General features: G+C 41.2%; 2 protein-coding genes across 8 annotated transcripts in view; one reads left to right on the forward strand and one right to left on the reverse strand.

The window, feature by feature from the left end:
• The window catches only part of LOC308584047 (TGF-beta receptor type-2-like), a 44,054-nt gene extending 39,219 nt beyond the window's left edge, over nucleotides 1–4,835 (forward strand). For 2 of the 5 annotated variants that reach the window (XM_081188714.1, XM_081188711.1), the window contains exons 7-8: nucleotides 272–448; nucleotides 1,227–3,233. In XM_081188714.1, coding sequence (XP_081044840.1) covers nucleotides 272–448; nucleotides 1,227–1,307 — 258 coding nt within the window. In that variant the 3' untranslated portion in view covers nucleotides 1,308–3,233. The other 3 variants (XR_014006506.1, XM_081188712.1, XM_081188713.1) reach the window with 3 other exon arrangements.
• Nucleotides 3,258–23,181, reverse strand: part of OSBPL11 (oxysterol binding protein like 11) — a 43,810-nt gene continuing 23,886 nt past the window's right edge. For all 3 annotated transcript variants that reach the window (XM_081188541.1, XM_081188542.1, XM_081188543.1), the window contains exons 3-13: nucleotides 22,156–22,331; nucleotides 20,725–20,804; nucleotides 19,701–19,880; nucleotides 17,216–17,417; nucleotides 15,897–16,042; nucleotides 11,455–11,595; nucleotides 10,320–10,809; nucleotides 7,368–7,554; nucleotides 5,430–5,612; nucleotides 4,771–4,924; nucleotides 3,258–3,652 (exon numbers count right to left, since the gene is read on the reverse strand). In XM_081188541.1, coding sequence (XP_081044667.1) covers nucleotides 3,575–3,652; nucleotides 4,771–4,924; nucleotides 5,430–5,612; nucleotides 7,368–7,554; nucleotides 10,320–10,809; nucleotides 11,455–11,595; nucleotides 15,897–16,042; nucleotides 17,216–17,417; nucleotides 19,701–19,880; nucleotides 20,725–20,804; nucleotides 22,156–22,331 — 2,017 coding nt within the window. In that variant the 3' untranslated portion in view covers nucleotides 3,258–3,574. The remainder of the gene's footprint in view (nucleotides 3,653–4,770; nucleotides 4,925–5,429; nucleotides 5,613–7,367; nucleotides 7,555–10,319; nucleotides 10,810–11,454; nucleotides 11,596–15,896; nucleotides 16,043–17,215; nucleotides 17,418–19,700; nucleotides 19,881–20,724; nucleotides 20,805–22,155; nucleotides 22,332–23,181) is intronic.

Below are 23,181 nucleotides of genomic sequence, written 5' to 3' on the forward strand. Positions count from 1 at the left end.
GTTTATTTTTTGGAGGTGAATAGAATACGGTGTCCCTCAGTAGGGAAAAGGAAATCAAGCACAAGGTCAAAAATCATGTTACTGAGCCAGTAACGCACACTGATTGCTCTTCTTTTTACTTCAAAAGTCGGCAATAATTGTAGTGAAGCAGAAAGAAGAGCACGGAGGAAAGTATCAAAAATACAACGCATGTCCTTATTTTGATGCCCTGTTCGTTTCGTTCCCCCTAGATTTGAGATTGCTAACTTCCCAGCTTCCTTCTTAATTTCAGGGAATGCATTTCCTGTGTGACACCATCACAGAATGCTGGGACCATGATCCTGAAGCCAGACTCACGGCTCACTGCGTGGCAGAGCGGTTCAACCTGATGGTGCAGACGGATTGCGATGACATCCTCAACAACAACAGCAGCAGCAGCAGCAGCCATGGCAGCAGCCTTGGTGATGAGGCAAGCAAAATGGGTTGCCCTATAGATGAGAATCAAGGGAGTGACAGGAATATCCAATGACTGGGGAAAGAAATAAAAGCTGGACAAAAGCACCAATGGGCATGCCACTCAGAAAAAAATATATACCTCCCCCAAACCCCATTTAGTTCTCTGAATGAATAAAACGTATTTATAAGCCCTTTTAATTTACTAGGCAAAAAGGCAGAGTCACTGTACTATGTTCAGCACGCAATATAAATCATTTTATACTTATTTTAAATATATAACACAAAAAATCTTTATTTTTAAAAAGATTCACAATTAATAGGCATTTTTTTAAAAAAACCCATCCAATGTTCATTCTTTGCGAGGGGGTAAGGCAGAGTCTTGACCCTAGCCTGTTACTAGATCACACAAGAAATTGCTGGAACCATTAGGTGTTAATCAGAGAAGAACTCCATTCGCTTGCTTTTAAAAATAAATAATTTTTTCTATTCACATAGGCTTCCAAAGTTTTGAAAAATTTGTTACATCTCTCAGACTTTGAAGAAACCCAATATTGATACCATGTTTATTCCTAAAGTTAAGGTTTGACACCTAACCCTTTCTGCAAACTTTCCTTCCTAATTTCCACTACTGTCATCTCAGCCAAAACCCACATTTTGTCTAACCAGCTTATTTGTTCTTTAAGCTGTTCTTTCACTTCAATAGAACATCTATTAAATTAGAACTCCAAAGGAACGTAATGTGGGCTTCCGAGTAAGAGCCAGGGCTTTTCAGCATCCCACCCTTTCCACAGGAGTACCACATGCCACCTGAAAAGCCACTTGTGAAAGTCACTGCTCTCTTTGGACAAGACAAGGCGTTGGCTACTGGATGAGGAAGATCTCTGCACAGGCACGGGGCTCTCTGGATTCTGGACTAAGATTGCAACTGTAAGCATCCTGGGGAACTTAAGTTCCATTGAAACCAACAGGAGATACTTGAACTATATATATTTATGTTTCACAGTGACAGACTCTGGCTTGTGCAGAAACCTGGCATTCTGTAGCAACTACTGGCAGATTTCTATTTCTTTTGTTATTTTGAATGGGCTTCTTTCCACGAAAACTATACAACAAGTTAATGGAAGCATATAGTTTGCCTACAAAGCACCATCTCATCTTAACTCGCAAAAGCTGTGCAAGCTCTCTATGAAGAGAAATCTGGATGCTTCAGAAGTGGCATTTGTGTCATCTGCGTGTTTGAATAGACCAGAGCAGTGTGGGACAGGAGAGAGAGAGAAAGCGCAGAGATATTCTTAAAAGCTCACAAATTCTGAACTGGAAAATCCTATTCCACAATTTGAAGCTGAATATGCTGTCAGCATTGAGCACCACATTGCTATGAACACAGACAAAAAACAAACAAACAGTTCCGTTTGGTAGCTTTATTTCCTTCCCTCCCCATTTTCTCACACATGGAATTGTACACTAGTCGCATTAAGATTTCAGTGCATTTCACAGCAAAAAAAAAAAAAAAAAAAGGACAAGGGAATCTTAACACATGTGCATAACCCTCCCCCCCAAATCCCCCCAAACACTTTTCAGACTTTGTGGAAAATGAGGGCGATTACTTAACCACTCTCAGGTGCATTCGGATAACCTTTTCCCTTAATATGGAAGAAAAAACTAAACACACTTGACCAGCACACACAGAGTTTGAAGGTTTCCATGATGGCAGGGAGAGGCCCCACTGTTGACACAAACCAGAAGATGACAGATAATGGTATATACACTGATTGGAAGACTACATCAGAAGAAACAGAGTAAGGCACCACTCTTAGAAAAATTAAGGTAGCTTGTAGTAACAAGAATGAAAGCCATAAATCAGTACTATTCTTAATTGCCAGCAATTCTTAGACTTCAATAAAATATTGGTATCATAAAAAACAATGGACATTTTTACCTGAACATGGTTTTCCGGTATCAGATTGCAACTGGTTTTGTATGCAGTCCCATAGCAAAAAAACAAGCCTTCTCAGGTGTTGTAGAAAAACCAAAGTGACGGTCTTTGTACTCAGCGGGCACACAAAGATGTCTGACTCGGAACTTACACAGAAGACAAATGAAATCACTTGCCTGGGCAACCTGTAACACTGACTCTGTCTCAGAGATGATCCATGGAGAACAGTGAGTGGGGGCAATGAGCTAAAGTATATATAGAGATATTTAAAAAAGGACACATCAGTCAGGTCTGAGCTCCAGTCTCTTCAAAGAGACAGAACATCTTCAGGGTATTTACAGCAGTTTGCTAAGGAAATGAAGCTGGCGGGAGGTTAAGGGAAATTCTAGAGCTGAAAATTGTTCTGAATTTTACTGCTCCCACCTTTCTCTCCACAACTCTTTCACATATAGGAAACACCCCATAGTTACAATTCTAATCTACTTTAGAATGTTGTGGGGGGTGTTTTTAAAAAAGGTGTGGTTTACGTGACTCCCTCATTCTTCCACAGCCATGCACACATTGCCTCTGAAGAATAATTACAAAAAGAAGTGTCAAGTCCTGATCCAGACAGTTCAATAACACTGATTCCAAGGTCAACTTATGAAGAGCTTCCTCTTCAAGGTTTTCAGCAAGAATAATAATTCAGAGCAGCAAAAGGTGTTTCTCTATACGGGCACTGAGTAGTTCAGAAACAAGTGGGAAATGGAGCACAGATTGGGAAGAACTGTTCAGCTATTACTCCAGAAGCAAGTCCACTTGGGCAGAACAGCATAGCAGCTCTGAATGCTACTGTTTCTAGAAGATTTTATATATATATATATATATATATATATATATATATATATATAAAAATAAAAAACATCTTAGGCAGCTTTTGTAGTAGGTGTGCTTAGAAAGAATACAATACACAGTTCAGATAAAATCTTCAGTGCCATATAAAATGTTTTTTGAAGTGGGGGCGAGAAGACATACCTGGTAAGGTTCTCTCTTGCTATCTTTTGATTTTCTGCAACTTTAAAGTGCCCTAGTAGTTTATTCCATTATGCTTACTTAATTTTGTGCAATTGTATAAAAATCCCAAAGGACTGTTAGTGAGACACAGCATTTTGGAAGTTGTAGGGATTAGAACAAAAGAGAAGAATAATTTTGAAGAAATGTCATCTAGTTTGTGTCTGCTGGTTGATTTTGTACGGCAGGCATTCTTTTCCAAAGAGGGTTATAATAAACCCAGCCCTCTCCCTGCAATTCAAACAGAGAACAAGATTACTCAGTTGAAGAAAAAATTTCCATGTAAATTCAATGGCAAATGCTAATTGTCCTAGGATCTGAGTAGTACACTACTGCCCAGAGACTGACCTTAACCATAATATCTGAAACCACAATTTGATCCTTCTCACTATCCACAGTTTAAACAAGCCACAGTTGCCTGAGTTTGGATACCCACAAATTTCAAATCAGAAGCTGAATGTACAGGTACAAAACTGGAGAGTTGGAAGGGGACTATATATGCCTGAGGCTCACTATGACTCCCTTACCAGAAAACCAGAGCTTTCTAATACATCTAGGAACACAGGTGACCATTGTTTTCACCCTGGCATCTGATTGGCTACTGTGACAACAGGAAGGAGTAGACGGGCTCTTTTTATGTTCTTCTAGGGAGCTGCCTTACACTATGCCAGACTATTGATCCATCTAGCTCAATATTGCCCACATTGTTTGGCAGTGGCTCTGCAAGGTTTCAGAGAAGAACATTCCCAGTCCTACTTGGAGAAGCCAAGGATTGAATTTAGGCCCTTCTGCATACAAGTCAGATGCTCCAACGCTAAACTACCGATGAACTGAGTCAGTGTGTAGTCTGGCCCTTACAAGACAAGAAAGCCTAATTTTGGACTTCCTCCCTAGGCGCTAGAGATTCTTCACCATAGTAGCTAATAGTTCACTAGGAGATCCCTTGTTCAGATCTCAGCCACAGACTCAGGGAGTGGCTTCAGACAAGTCACAATATCTTATGCTTGCAAGATAAGGATAAGAATGCTAACCTACTAGACAGGATTGTTGCAAATGTGACTTATTAATATGAAGCCAAATCTACAGTTCAGTTCCAAAAAGAAGCATATACATTGAGCATGTAGAGAAACTGAAGTGAAGGCTTTAATCTATCAAATAAAGTGGCAAGAAAAATGTTCCAGCAGAGGCTATTTATATTCAATTATCTTCTCTTTATATGTGAGCTTTTCAAAAAAAATGCAAAGAACTAAGCAGAGGATTTTTTTTATATTTATAGAGGCAAGCAGTAGCCCCTATGACATGCTGGAAGGTTGGCATTTTAAATATTCGACTTGTGTTGAGTTACTTACATCTTTGACGAAGTACTTAGTTTGCCATGGTTCTCCTGTCTCAGCCCGAAGTCGTTCTTCATTTCTCTGCCGTTCCTCAAGTGCTTTCTTATGCTCTGTCGCCTTATCAATGTCCCCGTCCCTCAGAGACTCTGTCACATGTTGCCACAGCTTCCTGAATTAAAAAAGGTACAGCTGACTTCAAGCTCTCTTAGCAGGTCAGTGTCTTGTCAATGCTTGCAGCACATGAGCAGAATTCACAGCTATAATCTTGGCTCCTCTCAGATTAAGAATAAGGTGAATTGAAAGGCAAGAAGGAACTGCCACCACATCCTGGAAGTGCTTTCTCTCCAGAAAAAAATATGAGAAACTTGCAGTGCAATATAGAATATAGCTGTTACCCAACTGAAGAATAAAAATGCATGGCAGCAGTGGAGAATCTCAGTGCAGCCACATTTAATGGAAGTGCCAAACCATTCTGTGAAGAACCTCTAATTCTCTGGGCCATTTTTTGAGAGAGCCTCCTATGCTCATTTTGGTTTTTCTTAGGTTTTCCTAACACATTTTTTTAAAAATAAAAAACCACTTTGGCTCCCACAAATATGAATGAAAAAGAAATGCAGGCATCTAAGTGTACCCAGTAAGTGTTAATTGCGAAAACATAAAAGAACTTCTCTTACCTGGATTCAAATGCCCCTTGTTTCTCAATGGGTCGGACTCGTTTTCTTGTGACAGACAGCTTTGTCAAGTCCATGCATTTTGTCTCTCCATTGCTGTAGGTGAATTCAAGGATGCTATTCCATTCCCCTTGCACTCTACAGACAACAGTGTTGGTAGCATTCTGTTTCACCTCACCAGTAACCCTAAAAAAAGCATTCAAAAAGTAAAATGTGACAATAGCTGGATTAGCCCATGCTCTGTATTCATGTAGTGTTACAGCTCACATTGTGTTATTTCTTTTTAGAAACAGAGGAATACATGCAAGTTCCAGTACAGCAAGATTTGAGTGCTCGTCATCTTCTTTGCAAATGTGTTTTAAAAAGCTACATTTCTAATGTTTAACTGTGCAGCTAGTTCAAAACAGTTTTCAAAAGAAAATAGTAAACTTAGGAGCCCATTAGGAGCCCATTAATTATTTTTGCACTCATCTCTTGCTTTTTACTTCTTTAAAAATCATTGTTTTCTATTGATGGCAGCTCAAGAATTTCATGCCATGGAGGGTTGAGAGAGATAGAGATAGACTTTTAAATATGTGGCTTGCCAATTAATACTGAACAACAAAGTTTAATGGGAACTTCACCAAATTTGTGAAATCTAGCGTACCAAAAAAGGAGCATTTTGCTTGCAATTCAATGCTAGATGAGTTTCTGGTAGTCTCCTCTAAGCTTTCTAAGATAGGAATACATTAGACTGGATAAACGTTCCTCTGCATCCAGGGTGGCTACCCTGTAGCCCTCTGGCTGTTGCTGGACTCCAACTCCCATCAGTCCCAACCAGCATGGCCAATGGTCAGGCATAAGGGGAGCCGCAGTCCAACAACCTCTTGAAAGGCTATTGGTTGGCCACTGCTACCTTAACATGCTGATTACAGAGAAGTATTGCAGATTTTGGATTAAAGAGAAATATGCAGTTTTCCCAACATCCTGTTAAAAATACCAATACCGACCAATACTAAATATGAAATAGTGTCTAGATATTATATTCTATTTTAGGTAAAACTCCCTGAAACCAGATGTTTCCCTAGCATTATTTTAAACCTAAGCAAATGCGAATTGTACTATGGAAGCCAACTTCTGCCTCAGCAATTCAGCTGTGCACAATACAGTTCCGCTCAATAAAAAGTATTTAATAGTAAAGTTCTCTGAAAAATCTATAGTAACATTATTTTCATTACAATATCAACTAGCAGCAGAGTCACTACGACAGCATTTTCTCTCTTGTACTTATGACTACAAAAAAGCTCATACAAACACTAACACAAAGTCCCATTAGAAATTGAAATGACAGACAAGTGCTTTGATGTATTTGATTTACTTGAAATAGTTATTGGCCATCTTTCAAGGCAAATGCTCTCTCAAGGCACTTGATATAGAAGCATAAAATTAGGAAGCACAATTTCAATAGCACAACACAATACATAACATTCTGCTATTATTTTCCACTATTTCCCTGCCAGGGACCAGAGTTCAATCAATCTTCTGCAAATATTTAACTAGTTAAATAAATCAAGATGGTTTTAGATGCTGAAAATCTAGTTGAGATTCCTGCCTGCAGGGGGTTGGACTAGATGACCTTGAAGACCCCTTCCAACTCTACAATTCTCTGAAGATCCTTTTCGAGTTACTGAGACTCTGACTTGAAAGCGACATTCCAGCAAGCACCAAAAGCATTTCAGAAAAGGTTTAGCTTCCTTTTAAATGTCCTTCTCAAGTTTTCAGAACAAAGTGGTAAAGTGGCTTGCTTAGATCAGCAGCAGCAGCAGCAGCATACATGGACTTCGTTTTTACAACATCCAGCTCAAAGGAGGAAGATGAAAAGATGCCATTCCCATAAGAAAGTTACCTGCAATTGATTCTGCACTACATTATACAAAACGCCTGCCAACCATAAATACTTACCGGTGAAGCTTGCCGCCATAGAATGGTTTGGTATGGAAAGTAATACTTGCAGAGTATCCCGTTTTTGCACAATTAACACTGACTTTTCCTCCCAGTTCTACCCAAGGGACAGTCAGAATTGACCGAGCATATGCACAAGGCAGAGAAAACGTGTATTCCTCTCCATGGTCCAAGAGATTTAAAATACCTGCGAGACAAGAGAAATTCACATCACCTCCACAATAACAGAAACAAATAATTCATACTCCCCGTACTTATATTAGAGGATGCAGAGAACCAGGACTTTTTTATCATTTAGTATTATCAATGATATACCACTTACTTAAGGTGACAACAGCCCTTTTCTTTTAACTCACAGAGGAGCTACTTGCACTAACAGTATAGGGTTGTATCCAGCCAAGATTGTTTATTTATAAAAATATTTATATACTGCTATTTCATAAAGTTATCAAAGTGGTTTACAACAAAAGTACATAAACCATGCAGCAAAAACCATATTAGAAAGATTAAAATCAGTTGCTGTTCCGTTAGTGCAAGGACTTTTGCCTGTGCAATATAACTTTCTCCCCCTGAGACGACCCCCCCCCCCACGCCTGCAAATATGCTCTGGAGGGTTGGGAGATCCCTTGGAATAGATGGGAAGAAGTCCTATTGCAAAGATGGAAATCCTTGCTCTAACAGGAGTTTGTTGTATATACAACCCATAGTATATGTTAGGAAATTATGATCATTAATTGTAAAGACAGAAGATATACCCTCTGTTTTCCTGTGAGAGATAAAATTCATTGGGATCATCTCCATTTGCATTTTCTACTTAAGAGGCCAACATAGTTTAGAACAGTAAAGCCTATGACCCTCCCCGCCCCCCCCCCCAGCACAATTCCTCTACATTTCTGAGGCTTGCTGGTATCTATGTCTTACTGTGACTTGTCAAACAACCCTACATTACAAAAAACGTCTCCACTGTATAATAAGTTGAGCAACGGAGTAAGATTAGTTTTGGGTGCAGGATGGACGACATCACCTCTCACAAGGAACTAGAGCAAAGCAACAGTTTCAGAAAAAGGGGTCTGCGCACCTGAAATTCTGTAGGAAATATCTGAAATTAACAGAAATGTGCAATGCAAAAGAAGCAAAGAAGAAACTGGAATGCATACTAGGGCCAGGACATAGGCATCATAAAAGAAGACACAAAATACATCATCTGGAGACAAACTTTTTTATCATTTTCACGTGCTACAAGATTTCCGAACTTGGTCCCAAGTGCTCCCAAAACAACTGAGGTCCACTGTAAGTTCTGACAGGACTGGAGCCTGTCTTCTTCTCTGACCAAGAGACCAAAGAGAGGTTGCCCTTGGAAGGAGCACCTAATCCTGTAGTCTGTTGCATCTGCAGCTGGCTGGGACAGAGGGCATAAAAGCTCAGCTGCACTTGGGTGTTAGGCTTGCCACCAAAAGGGTGACACTAAAGGGGTTCATTCCTCATAAGGTGTCTGTGCTTCTTGCACAGGGTGAGAACCTGGACAGTGAATTGTATGACTGGAGAAAGTTGCCAGATTCTCCCAGGGCAAGAGCCTGCAGTGTGAATATGAGGCAGGATTGGAGTGTGGCAGGGGCTGGGTGGTTTGTACATGCTTTTAGTAAAGCTGTTCTTAACCAGATAGATACCTTCTGGGATAACTGATGGGTAGAGTACATTTTTGTTGTTGGGCTGTTATTTATATCATGGGCTTGTGAAGAGCCAAACATGGTTAGGGAGAGAAATGGCTATGGGAGACAAGTTATCACAGAAGTCGAGGGAGAGGCTATTTACACCTTGATTCTTGCTCCCACCTCTCCCATGGCTGGGTTCCTGGTGGTTCATCTGCTGTGGCCATCAGCCTGTCCATGGTGCATATGAGACCTGGGTGGGCAAGCTGGGAGTTGATCTGACTCAGCTCTGTCCACCTGACTACAGCATCAGCACAAGCTACAGAGATAGGGTGGCAATGAAGTGGATGTGGCTCATAGTACCAGTACTTCCATCTACATCACCAGAAAAAACCCTGTCTTGGAGCTGGTTGTTAGGGCCGGTACCTGTTGTTGGGCCAAGAAGACAGTCAACAAGGGTCACTGCTGGTTTACCATCTAATCTGCTGCTCACCAGCTTATCTGACCAAGCTGATGGGCATGGTGGTGGAGGAACCCCTAACAATAGTCCTGGATGATGTCAAGATCCATGCAGAGGATGCCTCAGGTGTTCCTTTTCAGGACTTCATGGCCTCCATGACAGCCATGGGGCTGTCCCAAGTTATCAGTGACCCAACACACTGGCCAGGGCACACCCTCAATCTGGTCTTTGCTCCAGATGGAGGAAGGGGTAGACTGGAAGTAGCAGGGGGCTCATGGTCAAACCACTTTCTGGTGAAGTATGGTCTAATGGCTTTGATCCACCCCTGGAGGGGTGGGGTACTGAATTGGATGGCCCACCCTCACCACTGGAGATTAATGGAATCCAATGGGTGCCTAAATGCCCTGGGCCTTTTTCCCAGTGAGTAGAGCAGACAATCTGTTTGAAACTTAGTTGCGCTGTTGAACAGTGAAGCACAATGAGCTCTTGAAATGGCCATCCCTGAGCATCTCTGGCACCATGAAGCCCTGTCTTCACAGGTTAGATCAGTGTTTCCCAACCAGGCGCCATATGGCCCCTGGTGGCCCCCAGGATATTCCAGGGGGCCAAAGGTCAAAATCTCGTAAATGGGGGGCCACAGCACACAACTGCCCCCCCGGCTACGTCCATGGGCAGGCCACAGGAAGGAAACAAGGTCAGAAGGGAGCCACGGTTAGAAAAAGATTGGAAAACACTGGGTTAGCTGACAAGTAAAGCACAAGTGGTGAAACACACACTGTGAAACCGACCAAACATGAGTGAGCCGATTGTGGCAAGTGGCTAATTGCAGCGTTCTTCACTTACCTTCGCCAACCATAGTCACTCCTATTGACATTCCTAGGAATTTACTTTTAGTCCAGACGTGAGCATTGACACACATATTCCTTTCTACACATTCGGCATAAAACCCTGAGACTGGAGGGTGATGGGACACTTGTTCCGCTACAAATCTGACTGTGTGGTAGTCCGACTCTGCTTGTTCCTGTGACTCTTCTGAGACAGTCCCTTGCTCAGAGAGGGAATGGGACGAAGAGTTACTACTCGTGTCGGACGGTACTCGGCTCTTCCACGAGCAGTGAAACGTTTCCCCGATGATCGGGTTGTATGGCTTTTTCGCTATCGCACCTTTGCGACCTTCATGAAAGGAAGTGAGGTAATATTCAACAAAGCGGATCATCCTCTCCTCGGGGCTGGCGCCGCTGGAAATCGCAATGAAGAGATCTGGGTGGGACATGAAGTCAGCATACATTTCCAGCAAAGAGCGTTTCTCTAATATAAAAGTGGGGAGTACCACCTGAAAAGAAAGAAAGGCATGAAGCACACCTAAAGCTTCGAATTGCAAGTGACTGGATAAGGGTATAACACTTTTCTAAGCAAAGAGCACAACCTTAACTAGTGCAAACAAGAGGAAGACATGTTACTTTGTGTATTCTTAAAACACTATGAAATACTTCCTCCTTCTCCTTTAGGTGTTCCAACACAGTGGAGGGTGGCTGTCTGAAGCTAAGGCATCATTTATACTTATCGGGGCTCCCTGAGTGTTCTAGAACCCCGATTTTCCAGGGCTCTGAAATGTACACCAAGCCTCCACAAGTGCAGGAAGCTTCCCATTTCAGTCCATGGTGGTCAACAGGAATGACAACCTGGGGTGAGATGGAGCTAGTACACACACACACACACACACACACACACTGAGCAGATTCCTTATTACCCAAAAGAATTCCTAAATAAACAATTCTGAGAGCGCAGTTCAACTAGCTGATATAAATTCAACTGGTAGGAATGTCTTCAGCGAGGGCTTTTTTGTGGGAAGGGGAGCAAAGGCTTAATTCCAAGTTAATTAAGTTGTCTGTGCAAATCCAGATGTGGCTGGGCCAGCCTTCAGTTCCAGAAGCACTTCCCTCTCAATTTCAAAAAGATTAATGTTTCAGTCACTTACTCTTGTTAAGTCCATGCCAAGTTTGAGTTGAGACAGGAGATGCAAGATAACGCTACGCTGTTCTTCCACGGCTCCAAGGTCATCCTCTTTAAGTTCACATGTATCCTCTATCTCCTCATCTGGGTTTATTTCCTCTGGTTCCTAGTGTAAATTCCAAAAACAAATGACACTTCAAATAATTTACCAGCCCTAAATATCTGGGCTTTAGAACTTAATCCCTCTTCCTCCCAAGCACAACGGTTCAGTCATCCTCCCAAACCTCACAGATAATCACTCATGTCTCAAGCAACATCATTTGTAGGAGTGATACTGAACAAGCCACTTAACAACAGTTAAGGCTGCAAGCTTCAATTAATAGCGTGATCCTGAGAATGACGAATCAGAACAAAGACTTAGTTGCCTAACTAATTTCTTGGGCTGACTGAAGAGAATATCACTGTTCATCCTCCACAGACACACTAGCTCTCTTCTCCCTATGGAAGTTTTATTTTGTAAAAAAACACAAATTTTATTTTTAGTTTCTCTACAAAACTAGCCCATATGTATGATTTCACTTCTAGGAATAAGAGACACAAGCTAGTAAAGCTGACAGCACTCAGTTTAAACCAATGTCAGTGTATCTCTTCTGCAATACGGGTGGGATTTCAATATGCTCATTTTTTGTGTCTCTAGGGTGCTATTAAAATAGGAATTATTATACAATCTGGATTTCTACATTGATAAAAAACAAATAAAGATGGTTCAACAATGAATAGTAGCCTTTGCTTACAAGTTCTTATGCTGTCCAGGAGCATTCTTTAATGATCTCAAACACCCACCTCAAACACACTTAGGGTTTTGGTAATATGCACATTTACTTGATCTGTTAATTAAAAGCTGGGTGTTTCATCAACTGTGTTTTAACTTCAGCTGATAGACCTGCTTAACAGATAGGTATAATCATATTTTGCCTTTGATGGAACAATTTTTTTATATTTCTAGTACTTGCTGTCAATTTCCTGAAATGAACAAGACAAAATCACTGAGTGGGAAATTTAAAAACCCACTTTAATAACAATTAAATGTAAAACAAAAATAAGAGGAGTAACATATGTTATGTTTAATGCTAATGATGCTCAGTTTCTCCTATGTAGAATGATGACTTCAAGTATTACAGATGGAAAAAAGTGGGAACAGTAAAAGTTCTCTGACAGACTTGCCCTGAATATAAAATGTGCCAACACACACACAAAAAAAGAAATAAATGAAGTATAGCCTGCATGTATCCATGTATCACAGATTATGAAGTTTACTCTCCCAGAAGGAATTCCTGCTTGTCCTAAGTGGAATAGCCAACTACAAAACGGCTATAGACCAAGCATAGGAGAAGTATTTAGTAAGATGACCTGGATTGCCAGACTCAAAGGTCTATTAGCTCCAATGGCAGAGAGGGAATGATATATTCAGTATCATGTCTCACCTTGGAAGAGGCAGACTGAAGACAAAGACAGATAAGGCACACCAAGTATTTGTTTTTAACTAATTTTAATACTGTGTTTTAAATTGCTGTATCCCACTCTGGAACCTTGTGGTGAAAGGCAGGTAACATTCTGAATAAACAACAAGGAGTCTTATCCACTTGGCCACTATGGTATCTATCAAAATGAGCAAAGCCTTTTCAAACATACGGACCCAGGAGTTACCCTCCATATTCCACAAAATATTTGTCAGTGATATTAATAAAGACTGCTTATAGAACAGAATAACTGTGAATGCTTATTGTTCCCATGTCCCATTTGAAGTGCCCTTCAAAGCTATACTGAGTAGACATCTTCCTTTAATAGTTCCTCGGAAATGTGCAAAAACATTTCCCCGCTCTTCCTTGCTTTCTCTACAGGCACCAAAATGCATCAGTATTTTAGGCTGTGACAACGATTCTCCAACAGAAGGTCTGGGAATGCCAGTGGGTCCCAGTGCACTTTCAAGTGGGCCTCACTGACACAGCCCACACTGTGTCTCCTCACTTGCCCGCCCTTCCCCTGCCATTTTGAGTGGACTGGTGCCAGTACCAGCAATTCCTTGCAGAGAAAGATGGGCGGGAGTCAGAGTTGGGATGGGGGAGGAAAGGGAGTTTTCCCTTCTCTGAGAGGAAAGGGCAAGAGGAATGGAAGGAAATTAGAGATGCAAAAGGCTAATACAGTGGTACCTCAGGTTACAGACTCTGCTAACCCAGAAATAGTACCTCGGGTTAAGAACTTTGCTTCAGGATGAGAACAGAAATCGTGCTCCGGCGGCGCAGTAGCAGTGGGAGGCCCCATTAGCTAAAGTCGTGCTTCAGGTTAAGAACAGTTTCAGGTTAAGAACTGACCTCCAGAACAAAATAAGTACTTAACCCGAGGTACCACTGTACTTAAAAATAAGTAGCAACTGGAAACAGAAAGAAAGGAGATGAGAAGAAAGCTGTTGCAGAAGAAAGAAGTGAACATAAAAGAGTAAGGGAGGAGGAAAGGAAAAACTGGCAGCTTAGGTATATAAGGCACAAGTGTTAAAGGAGAAGAAATAACAGGAGATGAATAAAGACTTTGAAATGGGGGGATAATATAAAAAGACTTCTCCATCTAGAGCCTCTGAAACAGCAAAAATGGGCAGGCTGAGTCATATCACCTCAGGGCCAGTATCTGTACTGTGGAACTTCTTGCCACAAGGAAATCGCTCTGCCAGGGAATTTAGAGATTTCTGAAGTGGAATTAGATATCAATAAAGAGCAATGTCAGTACCTGCCAGCTGATTATGCCTGTCTCCATCTCTACCTGCCACCATTTTGTAATTGTTTCTGCCCCTGCCCTGACACCCAACAGTTTTGTAAGTGCTAGCCTTCAGTCCTCTCAAGTGGGCCCTGGGGGCAGAAAGTTTGAGAACTGCTGGGATACCTGAATTAATTTTTCTGGGATGGAACTATGGTGGATATTCATCCCAGTGCGGGCAGAAAAATAGCTGAGAGAACAGTCACATTCACACTACTACTGCTATTGTGGAAACTCAAAAGCTTTGCAACAGGCCTTGCTCCTCCCAGCAACTGGGAGAGAATACTAAGGAACAAGGGATACAGGAGCAGAGGTTGGGGGGCAGCAAGAACAACATAGGAAGTGGGCTATGAAACTGACTCTTGCCTATGGCTGGTGAGGGAGATGTGATTTCATTTTAAATCATCTAGTTGCATCTTACTAAATGAGTTTATTTTTTTGCTTGTATTTGTATTTACTTGTATTCCTCTCCCAGCCTTGAAATTCCCTGCTCACGGCATACTGCACTCCGAATTCTATTCAGTTACATACACTCATCATTTAGGAATGCTTGGGTGTGTGGAGATTTCTGCCTCAGTGAAGAATGGGTTGGGCACCAGGTCTTTTCAGGTACAATTCAGTAACTCTTCTAGGTAACACCGTCAAGTGCTGCAAGCAACAGGGTGTGTAGTGGGAATTTGCCATCTCCTAGAGCAAAGTATGGTGGTAACCAGGGAGAAGTAAAGAAAAGCAGTAAACAGCAGTCATCAGAACAGGAGCAGCAGCCATGACGGGGTAGGCAGAGAAAGGGAGACTATTTTCTTGCATTGTCTCTCCAGGGTGCGAACAGCTGCTGAACTGTCAGTAAGTATGCTGGCATCACATTCTTCCAGTAAGGGTATTCCGCTTCTGTAACTCAGTTTCTTGTTTGGAAGCAACCATGATTCAAAGCCTAGCTTTGGCTTCCAACTCATTAAAAAAACTTAAACACACACACACTTTAAGTAAAGTTTAAATCAAATAGGCAGTCACTAAATTTCTTCATTTTTAATGTGGGAAATGAAGAAATGACAGCATCCATTCACTACAACTTTCATGGTTTGCTTTCTGAAATATGGTCGTATTACAATTTTTTTATAGCTTTCATTATATCCTTTCAATTTAAGATATTTTAAGATCAGATATGTAGTTTTACAATGAGAACTTACAGCTTGTTGCTCCATTACTATTCTAATCTGCTGTTAATTTTCAAGAAAGGTATCTATAGATTAAGTGACAAAATATATATATTAAAAACATCCAGTTGCATTCTCACTTTATCTTGACTGATTTGGGCACATATACCTGGAAAGGTTTTCACCGTTTAATCTGCTTATGGCTTTGCAACTATATTTAACTGCATGGGATTTATTATAATTTACTTAATTATTCCTTTCATCAATGCTACCTTTTCCATATTTCCTCCTGTTAATGACAGAAGGGAAAAAGCTACAACTTAAGAAGTGATACCTGTATTGATACTGTGTTACACTCACAGAAACTGTGTACACTCTGATTTTTCTCAATGATGCCTACTCAAAATAGTAGTATGTTAAAAGCCTGAGCCGTCCTCATTTCTCAAGTAAAGGAGGAAAAAACCAAAAACAAAGCACACAACAGGAGCTTTCATGTTAACCTTACCCTGGTTAGCTGACTGGAACCTGAAATGGACTGCTCCTCTCTGATCGATGATGGCTTGTTTTGATCTGCTGGGAAATTCTGATCTGCTCCATTTTTGAAGTGGTTTGGCAGGGAGATCTTTGGTTCCAACCAGCTGATAGTTGTCCCTGAAGCAAACGAGAGTTTACGCTGAAACTTGCTCATATTCTAGAAGCGTATTTTGTTTTTTGAAAAGGCAACTGTCATTAAGCAGCTTTACTCCCCCCTCCCCCCAAAATGACTAAAAAGCAACTGAGCTTGCTCAAGCAGCTACAAAAAAAACAAAGATGGGTGCAGGAGAACACCACCTCCTTGGGTCATTAGAATGATGCCTGTGATTGGGCCATGATGAAACACACAACTTGCTCCGGCGGAGGAGGAGATGGGGTTACGAAAGGTGTAATCAGACACCAGTTAAAGAACCCAATAAGACTGGGTTGTTACGTAATCCCTTTGGACAGGTTGCAGCATCGACATTCTAGCAACACCATTAGGGGAAAACAATTGCAAACTGCAATTTATTTCTAGGAAGTAAAGCTAAAACTAAAGAACACACGTTTTGCCAGAGGTCTTGTTGGGGCATTGACGGGGTGGAGGGAATACTTGGTTTTGCACAGTTGAATAAACCTCTGTTGAATAAATAATAGTTGCTTGAAAATAAAAGCTGCATCATTTGGAAAACTGTCACCCGTTCGTTTAATGATTCTGGTGTCTCCAGTTACCCCCCAGCTAGTCTATCGGAATGGATACAATTCCTCATCAATAATGAAAATGTTCCATTCTGTTCTCAAAGGCTAGTGTGTGTAGACTCTAATAATGCCCTATTAAAAGAAACACATACACAAACTTGAATAAAAGAACAGTCAATCTGGGACATAAACATTACTGGTAACTTGGCATCTTCTGCCGATCACAGTGCCGGATTCTGAGCTGAGCTGTTACACCATACAAGGACCCTGGGGAAGTTCAGCAGCAGCAGCAGCAGCTATCTAGGTTGACTGAACATTCCCCTTCGGGTATGATCTGAAGGCACATGAGGCCACCACCATTTGGAAACTAAGCAGGTCTGGGTCTGGTGCCTGGATGTTGACCACTTAGGAATGCCATGTACACCATTGTGAATTCCATGAAAGGAGTGATGTAAACTCATGATAGGCAAATGCTAAAGTGCAAGCAGCAAAGTGGGAACGTAAGAACTCCAAAGTACTGAAGGCATTTAAATATGTTTCCTGTTTTGCACGGAAGAGAAAGATCAATTCAAGGCTTTATTAAAAGAAGAAGACACAGCAAATATAACTCACCAGTAGGTAAGGACCCTTTTTGTTGCGATGCATGCTGGAGCTGAAGAATGTGGAAACAATCGTTTAAGCAATTCATTGTGGCCATAGAGGTTGCCTTGAGCATCAGCAGGTCTTGGTCCAAGGAAGAAAGATGGCCAGAGGAAGGAAGACATTCTATGTTCCTTATCAAGTCTCTCTGCTGTCCCTCAGCTTGCGACATCATCTAGCAGGCAATCAATGCACAAAAGGCTGAGGTTTGGGTCATCTGAAACATCAGCTGAACTCTTATTTACCTAAAACCCCTTGTTATTCAAATTCAGTGTGCCAACGTAACATTACAAAAAGAGCACTCGGGCTTCATCCAATCCCCTGAACTCTTCAAACATCCAAACTATATAGATTGTTAAATGAAGCTACTTCTTACTTCAGTGGAGGCAGTGGAACAATGTCCTTCACCATGCCCAAGAGCTAACGGCTAGTTATGGGGGCACAGGACAGGTTATACGTAGCCTGCCTTCCAGAAAAAAAGGAACAGCCAAGGACTCAGCAAAAACATCTGGGGTGGGTGTGTCTGCCTCCATTGCCTCCCAGGTCTCTGCCTAATTATAGGGCCTGCCTTGCATTGCAGAAATGGCTTGAGACCTCAGGTGGTTCTTTAGTCAAATTATCTTGGAAAATAACTCTATCTAAACTCACCTAGCCAGTTTTTTTGGCTAACCTACTCATTCAAACCAGCAAGAACATATTGCATATTCAGACTAAATAAGCAAACACACACACACCAATCTATTTTTAAAAGCATCATAAGATGGTGCCAATCCATTCCTTTATAACCATAATCATATAAATGATCACATTCCACTCCTTTGCTGACACCTATGGTAGCAAATTCCTAGTTATTTAATTTATAACTATTGCATTTTTATTGCCAGGGAGAGGGCCTTTTTGTCTCACATTCTAAAATAACACAGTTAGCCTTGGTTGGGCCAGTGGGTTGGGGTGGGGGAAGGTGGAGAAGACAACCATTTACTGTGAAATGTCTTGGGCTGAACCTGAATGGAAGAAACATTTGTGCTAATAATCTACTACACAAAAGTATCAGCCCTATATTAAAAAGAAGCACTATTCTTTTCTCTACTCAAAAGTTTTATCTTTTGTGGCTGCTTCAGGTGGGATGGAAACCAGGTACGATATCACATATCTCCAGAGTCCTGCACCTTCCCTCTTGTCTTGTCTTAACCCCCCACCCCCCGCTCTCTGAATGAAATACTTCAGCATTGTTTTTAACCACAGTCAAAGATTAACCACAATTCTTCACCATCTTGAAGCCTCAAACCTGTCCAGTTCTCTGTCCTGCTTGTTCTTAATGCTCTTTTTAGACAGAGGAAAGCCAGAAATGTGGTATGGTTAACACTGCTGGAGCAAAGCCAAGCACCAACCTAGAAGTTAAGACACAGTAGCAGAAATAGCTCTGCTTTGGATTTATTGAGACTTTAGAAATCCACCTTTTGAATCGAACTAGGTTCACCCTGATGTTCATCATAGTTGGTGCTCAGTAGGAATGAGGAGTTACCATATCCTCACCCCTCAAAACCCAAGGGTAAAAGGATGTCAATGGATCCTAAACTCCAGTGTTTTCGACTTTGTTTTGAGCAGATGATGAGCAGGCAGCACAGGACGTCTTGTCCATGATCACTTGAGAGAGTACTGAGAGCACAACTGGGTCACTCTACTTTTTGGCTACGTGATCTATTATGAATGGCGATCTCAACCTTCTGCAATGAGAGCAGATTACATAGATAATTCACTGCACAGCTTATTCAAACGAATATAAGGGAGGCTACGAGAGGGAGACTGATAGAATTTCATCACCATCCAGTGCTACATTCCAGCCCTAAGACTTATTACAGGAGTGATGATGGAACTAGTCATGTGTTTCCTGCTCAGTTTCCTAATTTAAAGAATCATGGTCCAAGTGTCTGAGCTTGCTTTTCAAGAAAGAGCCAATCCCAAGTTCAGAGAGTAAGGTATCTCCCCACCCCTGTTAGGTCAAGATAACACCTGTAACCCCTTAGTTCCATGTGTAAGATTTTCTTTCTCATCATGAAAGGATTATTTATTTATTAAATTTATGCCTTGCCTTTCCATACAAAATACTCAAGGAAGCCAACAATAAAATAAATAAGAATAAGTCGCAACTATCACCCCCGGGTACCCAGATAAAGAAGTATAGAGAATGGAAATAGCAGTTTATCAATTACTAGTTTTGAGGCAGCGAAGAATGAGAGCACATGTTGAGCTCAATGCTCACTGCCAACCTCAACCTGAGTAGATTAAGGGAGAAGTAACCAGAATAAGTCATTGACGCTGCAAGGTGTAAATTACTATTATCATAAATTCAATTATCATGCTGAATTTCAGATAGTACAGGGACTGTTTGCTTCCCAAAGCAAGCTGTTCTTAACCAAGAAACTGGTAAAAAAGAAGAAGTTAAGATTATACTAACCTCTCGTACATCAATTAAATGATCTGGCTGCAAAATGGGAATTCTCCTCCCAGCTGGCAGCTTGTGATGCCCAACATTAAAAAAGGAAGCTGCATTTTGGCTGGGTCTTCTTTGCACACCAGGGGAGCCACTTCCTTGAGATGCAAGAGAGAAGCTGCGAGATTTCAGAGGAGGATTGTTCTGGTGAACAAACATACATATTAGGAAATACTTGAAAACTAATCTTTAAGTCTCCACCTTTTTTTACTTATATACATATTAAATACATAGATATACTATTAGAATATGCACCCAATAATTTCGAAAACCCTGAGGACTGGCTAAATCATCAACATATATTCAGGCCTTGACCAATACTAAATACTCATCAGAATACAGAACTAGCACCCATGGGGCTGCTGCTCCATCTCCCCCACCATGCTTCAGTGTATAAAAGAGAATAGACACCTTCTCTGTTGTGCTGTACGCACTGTACACCTAATTTACATCTACAAGAAAAAACAGATTCACAGTCTAATCCCATGCATGCTTCCTCAGACGTCCATCGCACTGGGTTCAACAATGATTACTCCTAAGTGAAAGGGCTGCAGTTTCAGTTTTAAGGACTGCATTGCCATTACAATTTAAGGAAACAGACTTCAGATTTCCCAAGTGCAGAAGAGACAGTGGTCCATGGAAAAAGCCAAACCTAGTTGGAAAGTTGTAGAATTTCCTTCTCTGGGTGTCTAGCTAACTACCTGTCAGATTATTTTGTTTTACTGAACAGTGCCATTAGAAGCTACGGAGAAGTCACTTCAGTGGCAATCAGAGGAGGTCCCCGCTATTCGACTATTACAACAAATACACGCTTAAGTTTGCAGCGTCACATTTCAAATAAAACCTAATTCGGCTTGGCATTGCTGTCATCTTTCTATGGTAGGCTCACGCTTCTTCAGCAATTGTAATTATGACCCTTTAAGCTACATAATTGATGGGCAGTTTAAATAACTGCTGCATAACTTAAAGTATATGTTACAGACAGTACCTTTCCAATTGCTTCAGTGTGGTGCTGTGTGCATATCTGAAGCCTGCTGACCCAATGCTGCCGTTCTTTGGCATCAGTAGCTGGATTAAAAAAAAAAAATCATCAGAAGAAAAAGGAAGTTCAGAGGCAGACAAGGCAAGAATGCAATTATTTATTTCAAGTTAAGTTTTGTTTAGGGAACATCCCAGCAATGCAGAAGGAGAGGGTGTGCAAAATGTGGCATAGTTACAACCTGTGGCACCTCTTGCTTTGGGTTACTGGGTCTTATCCTGAGGCATATCATAACTCTAACCTCCCACTGCAATGGTTCTGTGATCGATGTAGCATTGGTTGTCCACAGTACGCTTTTAGGTGATGCCAGGGCCACAGTAAAAATAGAGGAAAATGTTTTCTACAGCAAACAATGGCAAATGTTGAACTAAAACTACTCTTCCTGCACTCTGAGGAAGCTATACTGAAAAAGGAGGGTGCACATGTCAAAAAGGAGCGCTAAGCCCTGGTGGGCCGCCCCTTATCCCCTTGTTACTGACGGACAGTCAGCCAATCAGGATTTTTCTTCTTCACTTCTCACTTCCCTCTGTGATCCCTGGCCTCTTGTTGTGGCCCCCCATTTATGCATTTTTCACCTGGGGCCCCCACACCCACACCTTTTCAGAATCTACTGATTGGGCTGGGACAAATATGGGAATCAGATAAGTGCAACTGTAAGATATACTAAGTGTTGCAAGTATTCACTATGAGTCAGAAGGAACATTACAGTCTGGACTACAGCAGAAAGCTCCTCTTCAATGAAATGTGGCATTTGTCTGAACGCCTGTGTAAAAGGGTGAAGACCTATCAGCCCTCATTCTTCAGCAGTCACATTTTGCAGCTATGCATTTTAGTAAAAATTGACAGCACATTGATTGGTTACATCTCTTGTTTTGACTAAAAGCACCACTCTCCCCAAACGATGCATATAGAAAAAATGTGACTGTTTTTATGCCAACTATCAAAGTGGAATGGTTAACATGATTTCAATTGTTTAAAATATATATTTTTTTAAAAACTTGAATAAATCTCAAGAACACACAGTAATTAAAATGCAAAGTTTTGTATATACCTATAATATGCATATAAATATTTTACCACATGGAGACGTTATATTCACCAACATTTGTGTTATAGTCATTATTCCTAAATTAGAGGATTTCACTTATCTTTAGTATTTCTCTTGTCTACTATGCATTTTTTATGTAAAAAGAAAGTGCTTTATACCTCTAGCAGTTTAATTTGTAAAAAAAAAAATGTTCAAATTCAGACACAGTAATTTTTCAGAATGCACAAAACAGCAAGCAGACACTGACTTGAAGAAGACAGCTACCCAAAGACAAGCAAAGAAGAGGCAAGGCTTCCTCCTAGTGGGGAAATCCAAGAACTACGGAGTCTTACCTCGCAGCTTATATTGTTCTCCACTAGCTGCATTCACTGTGAACGTATGAGAATCTTCATCACTAGGAGAGATCACAGCTCCAGCCAGCTGTAATGTACCCCTGGGCTTCTGGTTTTTCAGCTGTTCATTCACAAAATACTCCAGGAGACCAGCTTCATTGTTCAAGACAAAATACCTGTAAGTTTTGAGGGAAATAAACCATGTAAGAGTAAAGCAAGACTAAAGGTTAAACAAATTACTCTTTACGCAGATGGCCATATTTAGATATTTTGGGATTACAGAAAACTGGGTTGTGTCAATAATAGAAGTGATTAGTTTTGGAATGCCCATCAACTGACTGATCAAATATTCCTTGAAGACCAGTCCGCCAGCTATAACCAGTTTCTTCCTGTTAGTTCAATAAATTGACTCCCCACTCAGTGAATAAACTGCCTCTGGATCCACAGTCATGCTAAATGTACAGGCTGAGGGACAGGACCTGAGATCCTGCAGTTCCCCAGACTGGCAAGGAAGTCCTTCTACCACGAAGTAATTGTACATGTGCGTGGACATTTTGTCCTTAGAAAAATATTATTTCTCTCCTTGGTATGTGACTCTGCGCTGCTACCGAGGCTAATGTTTTTGATGTGGGGGTGGTGAGGCTTTTCAGAGCAGAACACTGTTAGGCCTGAATGTTGGGGGATTAGGTCACCAAAGTTCAGCAGAATGCTCTCTCGTCACCAGAAAACCTCTTGAACTTGGAACTGGCTTAGAGGGTCTGCATCTGGTGCTGGGCCATAAAAACAAACTAGGAATACCACTGCTGTACCATCCCCCTTTGCTGCTCAGTAACCTCAGTGACTGAACTGGCTGAAGTGGTCTCTGGTAAGATTTTGGAAGAACAAGGGCAATTATTCTAGGCAATTTCAATTTTCATGTGGGGTCTACTGTCTGTCCAGCTTGGCTTTTCTAGCCTCCATGGCTATGATGGGAACGCCACAACAGACCGCTCAGAACAGAGCATACCCTGAATGTGGTTTTTGCTC

Source organism: Podarcis bocagei, assembly GCF_964188305.1.
Source record: "Podarcis bocagei genome assembly, chromosome: 1".
Classification (NCBI taxonomy): domain Eukaryota; kingdom Metazoa; phylum Chordata; class Lepidosauria; order Squamata; family Lacertidae; genus Podarcis; species Podarcis bocagei.